The sequence below is a fragment of the Dermacentor silvarum genome, chromosome 8 (assembly GCF_013339745.2).
Source record: "Dermacentor silvarum isolate Dsil-2018 chromosome 8, BIME_Dsil_1.4, whole genome shotgun sequence".
Taxonomy (NCBI): domain Eukaryota; kingdom Metazoa; phylum Arthropoda; class Arachnida; order Ixodida; family Ixodidae; genus Dermacentor; species Dermacentor silvarum.
Genome location: NC_051161.1, coordinates 50,710,910 through 50,719,098, shown reverse-complemented (window position 1 = coordinate 50,719,098; position 8,189 = coordinate 50,710,910). Strand labels below are relative to the sequence as shown.

Sequence of the window (8,189 nt, the reverse complement as noted above, 5' to 3'; positions counted from 1 at the left end):
CTGTTATAACATTCTTTGTTTCTGTAATTCATTTGTTAGTGAGCAGTTACCTAATTTGTTTTGTCTCGTTGCAAACACAGCAAACCCATCGCTATTGCCACACCATCAACTACTCCTCCTTTCCGGTCCCGGAATATTTTCCTTTTCAAAATTTCCTTCAGCTGTGCTACATTTCCAATAGTTTGATTGTTGCTCTAAATAATCTGTCAATGTCATAATGATTCGATGCGAATATTCTTCAGTGTCCTGGCGTTAGTGCGCGTCGTTTCCACTCAAGAACCGATAAGGGGCGCAGGGGAATTAAAACGAGAGCCGTAGGAGGTGTGCCGGTAGGTTGGTTTCATTTATTGATGGCATGTTATCGTCATGATCTTTCTTTGCCAGCTTTATAACAAGTCCGATCTCTCGTATTACCCTTAGTGTGGAACTGCATAAGACTAGGTTACCCGCGTCGGTGCTCTTTGTGTGCGTGAATTGCCAAATGCAGCCTCGAGACATTGTGTTGATCGTCGATCGGATCGAACGCGACCAGAAAATGAATACGTTATAGACAATGTTTGAACTTTAAACGAAAGAGGGAGAAAAAAAAAAAAAAACTCTGTAAATGTGGTTTACGATACACTTGAGTTGAACATCCCCCCCCCCCCTTTCTTTTTCTTTTTTTCTTCTTTTCGCGAGAGCAGCGGCGCTGAACAAATATCAAAATGTGCTACACTTGTTAATAGGTGACCGTTCTTGCAAAAATTTGACCGCAGTTTCAGATGTTGACATTTCATTATTGCCATGCTCAGCTGCTGAACACAGTTGGGAAACGCGGAAAGATGCATTTATCCTTGACTTACCGCGCACACAATTTATTCAAAATGATCGCACCTCAGTCTTGTCTAGCTATATATATATATATATATATATAGATTTAGTTCCTGTACGGCCAGAGCCGGCACTGATGCCAAAATAACAATATCAAGCTTGCCGTAGGGTTCCGTAAATTCTAATCGAAATGTACACGTTAACAGTTATAGTTAGAAAGTAGTCGATTATTTATGCAAATTGCAGCATATACCCATTAGCAAAATGTAACACAGTTTTTCATAAAAGCACCATTGCATCTTGTAAATTACTTGAAAGTCCAGCCACATATCTATGCTAAATGTAATGAAATGGAATGTATTTAACGCGGATAAATGAAAGAAATTCAACTTCTTAGAGGACTCATTTGCCTAATTTGAGTGAGATGTCTTAGTGAGTAAACAAATCTCGGCTTTCTTTGAAGTCTGTCATGTCACTTGTTTCTTTTTTTTTTTTTTATCGTGAAAAGAACTGATTCAGTAGCTTAGAAAACAGAGAAACAATCCCTTTGTTGGTGCTGATCTGAAGCACATATAAGTTTACGTGAAACATTATAGTGCCTTCAGTAGAGCTGTTGTGTGCAGTAACTGCTCACTGAAGTGACATGAAGTTATGTGATCAAAGGGTTCAGTTTACATGCAGTACAATGCTTATGGTTATTTCCTTGCCAGCACTGAATGGAATCGTGAACACACGTGCACACATGTATGCACCATGACTGAAATGGATGTGGTATTTTCTCACTTCAGCAAAAAGCAGCCTTACAGGAGTGCTGACGTGAAATTTTAGACTTGTCATCGTTTTGCATTAAATGACAGGGCAGACTCTCTAAACCCTAAAAAAATATTCCGGTAGAACCAATGCCGCAGTGTATGACAACGTTAATGCAATTAGCATTGAAGTAATGTAGCGACACGCCGTATTGCCACTGCTGAAACGGGTCATGTATAAGGCATGCATGCAGCTGGTGGAGCCTTCTTCTTCTTTGAACTCCGGCAGCTGCTTGTGGCCGTGGCCAGGTTGGTCAATGTACACTTAGTACAGCTTAGCAGAATCTCACAGATTACTTCTGGGGCACAGCTAATGAATGCAGTGATGTATAATGCTAATCGAATTAACATCGACAGTCATCTTATTCCTCATTGAGCTCTCACTGCTGCTTGCGTCCGCAAGCAGCAGTGACCCAAGTTGATCAAAGAGGTTCATTGAACAGCAGCACACACGAAAGTGTCACAGAAATTGACATCAAAGAGGCTCATTGAAGAGCAGCAGATACCCAGCGTTACATATGCAGTGACCCAAGCTGATCCAACAGTTTGTTGCAAACCCTTTTCTCTCAGCAGAGCAGCCCAACATTCTACCCACTAGACCATGGACTACCCAGTAACCCAAGTTGGTGGGAAAACGGTTAGGTGCGGGCAAACAGACAGACGCACCACAAACTGGATGAAGTTCCCAACGAATGCTGATCTCTTTAAAATACTTCACAAGCATCAGAGCACCATGAATAATTTACCATAATTCTTGTTTCTGTGAAACAGTTAGGTTTTGGCACCCAGGAGGTGAATGCGCCATAACGCCGCAATTTCTTGGCTCGCTTCATTCCTGCGATTACTGCAGCTGCCACACCCAGTCTTATCGGTACACGATTGCAGAAAATAATGCTGCGTAATGACGTCACAATAATATCAGTGACACCAAGCTCGGCTTTCGAGATTAACTTTAGTATCAAATTAAAATATAAATGCTTCTCGACCTTCACACTTGATAAGTTTCACATCCTTCTGGGGTGAAAAGCACGTGGAACAGTATTTACTACTTCAAAAACGCGCGCTAGTACTCCTTCAATTATATTTATTCCCCTTTCCCATCTATTCCAGATCAACTTTACCAACATGGTGCATTGGGGGATCAAGCTGTTTCACGTGGTTGCTTTCTGCACGTACGCATACTGCATCTACTATTCCGAGGTTCACTTGGACATTCCACAGCGGTCTCCATCCCACAAGAGATTCGGCCGCTACAAGTACCTCACCCATTGGAACTTGGTATGAATTGTGTTTTGTGGCAGAAGTTCGATGGAAAAGAGAGAGAGAGAGAGAAACGTTTATTAGTGAAACAGTGTCCCGAGCGAGGCCCGGTACCACCCTGAGGTGGGAAGGTTCCTTAGTCCAGGAACCCTCTGGCTTTGGCTGCCCTCTTGGCCCTGGCGACGAGTTGTCGTTGGTCTTCCAGGTCCCCGAGGGCGAGCTTGGCCTCCCACGTTTCGAATAGGTGGTCTTCGTTTGCTTGTGGTGCTCGGTTAGCGTCCATTTTCAGCTGCATTTCGCTATCTTCATGCCACGGGCATTCCAAGAGCAAGTGTGCCAGGGTGTTCGGAACGTTGCAGAGTGGGCAGAAGTAGCTGTGGAGCGTCGGGTAGAGGCGGTGCATTATAGTTCCGTGAGTGTAAGTATTACTTTGTAGGCGTCTGAGGACCACGCTTTCTTCTTTGCCGAGGTTTGGGTGCGGTGGAGGGTACATGCGGCGCTCGAGCCTGTAGTGTTGCAATATCGCCGAATAGTTGTTGGGTACGGCTTCCACCTCTTCTGCCGCGGGTTGGAGGGCGTGTGGGGCGAGGGGAGCCCGGCTGACGTGCTCGCGGGCAGCGGTGTGGGTCGCTTCGTTCCCCTCTAGTCCCTCGTGTCCGGGTACCCACGTTACGCAGGTGTACGGGAGCGGAGTGCTACGTCGTTGTAGTAACTTGGAGTGCATCAGTCGAGATGCGGCCCCTCGAGAAATTTCTACAGGCGGCCTGAGAGTCGGTGAAAATGACTGCTGCGTCTGTGCATGTGGTGGTGGCGAGAGCGATTGCCGCTTCTTCCGCCGTTTCCGGGTTGCGTGCCTTGACGGTTGCCGATGCTAACTTGCGGCCTCGGGAGTCTACGACGCTGAGAGCGTACGCAATGGATAAGAAAAAGAAAAAAAAAAAAACGCGCAATAAACCGAGCGCCCAACCCAACTCTCTGAACCAGCACGCTCACCTTTTCATCGGCACTTTTATCTCAGTCGTCTACTGCATGTGTGGCAGAAAAATGGACAGCATGGCAGTGGGGGATGATATGGAAAATTTTGTAAGCCTTCCAAGTTTTGCTTTGTAAATAAACTCACATGCTCATAGGATAGCTTCTTATCTTGTGCGCATAGTCAGGGTGAACATGGAAGTGCAAAGCTACTATGCAGCCACGTTACTAAATTCACTGTCACATTTCTCACTCTCCCCCCTCCCTTGGATTATCAGTTTTAAAAAAAATTAGCTCCATCTCTGCATTATGCCTGTCCTTGAGAACAACATTCCCCCTCTATTCTCTGAAAGGGCACCGCTCCCCCCCACAAACGTCCTATCTGTGCGGCTTTTCACTACAGACACGGACCCCAGAAACTTCACATAGCTTAGATATATGAAGGCCATGTGGTCGGCTTCTTGCCATAACCTAATTCACTATGCACAATGCACTGTACAGTCCGGAAAGCACAGGACAAACAGGCAGAGGGAACGACACCCAATAACAGCACATGTCATCCCCTCTTGACTGTTTGTCCTATGCTTCCTGTACTGCACAGCAATTAGGCCAGTTGGCAGGCTCCTTTTCTTTTTGAAAAGAAATTCAGGAGTTTTTTTATAGAAGGAGTGTCTTGCAGAGCAGCTTGCAGAGCAGCTTGCTACCAGTTTTCTGTCTCTTGGAGCTCTTTGCTTGACAGGCAGCCATATTTGCACTGGAGCTTGAATACTGGCAGTCTCCATTATAATCCCTGGACAAACAGCTGCGTCACTGAGACTTCCCAAGTTAGTGCTGTTGAGCTGAGTAGCCACACTGCAGTCAACAATGCACCCGTGAACCCTGTTTATGGGTATGTAAGTTATCAGCGTTCTAGCCTATTAGTAGGGCTGATTAACCATTAGAATGTGTGCAAGAATCACTATTTATAGTTATACTTCCTTTTTTTTTTAATTCTTGTACCTTCCTTCATTTGTAAGCCAGCCAGCAACAGCATTTTATTGAGCATCATGGCACACCTTTTGCCTTTGAGCAAGCCTTCTCTGACAAGCTGATATATGGGTCATGTGTGCTGTATTTGCTGCTTCAGCCAGCAATGCACATTTCAGTCTTCTACATTTACTCTTTCACCACAGTACTCTCTTCATTTACTTTGTTGTCTCTGAGCTAGTGCTGGTTGGCTGTAATATGTAAAGGAATCCAGCCAATAGCCTCCATCTACTCTTGTGATGTCGTAGGGATAGATGAAAATTGGTGGGAATTCGCCATTGCTGCAGGACAGTACAAGTGACTGAATGAATTGAATTAATTCTGGGGTTTTACGTGCCAAAACATAACTGACTATTGTAGTGATATTGAGTTAATTGTTCGATTTATTCATAGGGTATTAATCTCAAAAGAACACATGGGCTATTGGGATTGTACAACGAGACGGTGGCGTATCCGTGGTGGTATGCTGTGGAGGGAACTCGCGTTCTAGCAGACGGAAAAGCACTGTGCATGCTGTAAACAAAGCTCTTTCTATGAACCTTTGAACGAAATATGAAGATAGTTACTGCGGTTTAGTCTTTAGAAGTGCAATACATTGATTATTAATGTGGTAACCCATCGATTGTGAGTGAAATAGTGGCGAGCACGCACAGGAGAATGCATGACTTGCAAGGGCAGTGAATACATGGCCTCCGAGATGTGCAACACATGATAGCACACAATGCGACACCAGACTGGCCATTGGTGGCGCCGATGCGGCACGCTACCATGCCTTCTTTAGGTTCTGCACAATCTTTATAAGATGTGCCATAGTGGAGGGCTGTGGAATAATTTTAACCCCCTGAGGTTCCTTAATATGAAACTAGATTTATGTACACAGGTGTTTTTTTCATTCGACCCCCATTGCGATGTTACCAGGGCGGCCAGGAATCAAACCCAAAACCTTGTGTTCAGCAGAACAACACCATCATCACTGAGGCACCACAGCAGGTGATATTGTAGATTTTATATGGTGCATAAGTGAGCATTAGTTCACTCAAGCATCTACTAGAAAAAACATTATGAAGCAGCTGGGCAGATTTAGTTAATCTGTTGAAGTTGGAGAGCCCCTTTTCATAAGAGTTGGAAAACGGGGTTCAGGTCCGAGGAGCGGCACAAGTGTCCGGTTGTCCTGTCTGGAACTTCATATTGTTGTTTATTGTAACAAGGTTAGAAACCTATACTTTACTTGTGATTGAGAAGAGCAGTTTGGGCTTGTTGGTACATGACAAAATACTTAGCAGCTAAAGCACTAAGACATACATTGACAAGGAAGGGGATGGGTGCATCCCCTTTCTTGTCCTCATCTATTCTGTTTTATTTGTTTCGTCTTGCTTGTAATGTTGTGTCCTCTTGGGAGTGACAGTTTTCCTTTTTTTTTTGTCTTTTGCTTTCGAAACATGATACCTGGGCTAGCTGGTAATTACATTGTACTAGGCTTACAGCACAAAAGATGGACACGCCAGTTGGTGGTAAACGCTTGTCGTTGTTGTCTGCAATTTTGTCTTGCAACCTGCTTTCGCGCTGTAACCCTAGTACTTCAGTAAAGTGCCTTGATGCAACTGCATCGAGTATCACATACTCTGCCCTTATGACAGTCCACAATTTGATGCTGTAACGTGGTTTTCGTTGCAGACATTGCAGGGGTTAATGTTCACCCTGAGCTGCTTCCTCGACTTTGCGCCGATGCGAAACAAGCGAAGGCTCAAGCAGGTCTACGACCACTTATTTGTGTCACTGTCGTTACCAGCGAGCATGGTGAGTCTCACATGGCAAAGTGGGAGGATGTCGTCTGAATCGGTCTGAACTGATTGAGTGATTCTCTATAGTGTCTCTGTACAACAAACTCGTAGGGACCATAGATTTTTCTTAATTTCTTTTTTTTTTCGGTTGTCACAGTTTGAATGATAAAGGTTTGAATAGAATATCATCCAAAATAAAACTGTGAGCTAACATTTTAGCGCTAGCAGACAAGGACAAAAGGGAGACATGGAGTGCTATGCAGGATGCTCCAAGTTTCTCTTTCACTCGAGTTTGCTCGACGACAGTCAGTGAACAAAGATAGCGTGGAACGTGCAAAAGCAGCAGGCAATAAAATGTTGAAATAAAGCCACATGTGTCAACTCGGGAACGTCCTGCACATGCCACTTCCTCGTTTCGAACACAGAACACTGGGCATTGTTACGTGCCAGCGCCGCTTATTGTTATCAACGCAATATTGCAATACCTTGACTCTCCCGCTATCTACACACGTGGCACAAGCCGCCTGCCACGTGTTTTTGGGGCGCGTCACGGGCGTCTCTCTTCTTTCTGACATTATCTGTCTATCCTTCGTCGAATGCAAACAGTGCAGACGTGGCGCATTCTCACGCCAACCCTTTCTTTTGAATACGTTAACACTTCCACAGGTAGTGCTCTGGGTGAAACGATAAAAAAAGGAATGAAGGCACTGGCGGTTCGATCACCTTACTCCTTCTTTTTGGGCTGCCCATGAGGTAACGCCCAAGTGATGATAACCCAAGAGTGAATCTAGATAAGCCAATAAAAATGGAGGCGTATCGAGGGTTGATTCTTATGTTTTGATACTATTAGCTCATTCGTATGGGCATTGCCAGAGCTCACAGAGATTCTGAACATTGCTAAACTCAGGCCTTCCTGCATACTATCACTCACTCACTCATGAATTTTCCAAGGGATAAACTCTTGAAGTTTGCACATCGTGGTGTCTACATCTCCATTTTGTCCTTCTGTGTTGGTGCTAAAATGTTATCCAAGTTTGTATACCAACAGTGTGAGTAGTCACACCAACAAATATAAGCACAAAAGAATCTATGTAATGCATAAGAGTGAACGACTGACCACTGCAGTGTACCATGGTGAAGAGGAGAGAGAGAGAGTCTTAATGTTACACCTATTTGGGATATCGGAGCTACAAAAATGCTAAGTCATGAGCACAATTTTGTAGTGGCACCCTTCACCGTTTGCAGGAGCTTGAATATATAACATGGGCACTTTTAAACTATTGATGCCTCACGAGTGCCCTCTTGCCGGCTGTGTTTGACCTTGTTGCTCTGCTCTGCGAGACCAAAATGTTTTAATTGACTGAAAACGCTCTTTAGCATCAGAAAGCCTTAAAAACACAGCGAACTAACCAAAATTTTTAAATATATTCAAATCACCCAATGGGAGTCATCATTAGTCGACTGCATTTTGAAACTAGCGTTTTGTGTTGGCGAAACTGGGTATTTATTTTTAAAAAAGCTGGCTGGCATT

At 44.4% G+C, this 8,189-nt stretch overlaps 1 protein-coding gene across 1 annotated transcript in view; it reads left to right on the top strand.

Moving 5' to 3' along the window:
- The first annotated feature begins 13 nt into the window (after window positions 1–13).
- LOC119461210 (androgen-dependent TFPI-regulating protein) overlaps window positions 14–8,189 on the top strand; it is a 30,860-nt gene continuing 22,684 nt past the window's right edge. The window contains exons 1-3 of the mRNA XM_037722434.2: window positions 14–329; window positions 2,730–2,897; window positions 6,552–6,674. Coding sequence (XP_037578362.1) covers window positions 2,745–2,897; window positions 6,552–6,674 — 276 coding nt within the window. The 5' untranslated portion in view covers window positions 14–329; window positions 2,730–2,744. The remainder of the gene's footprint in view (window positions 330–2,729; window positions 2,898–6,551; window positions 6,675–8,189) is intronic.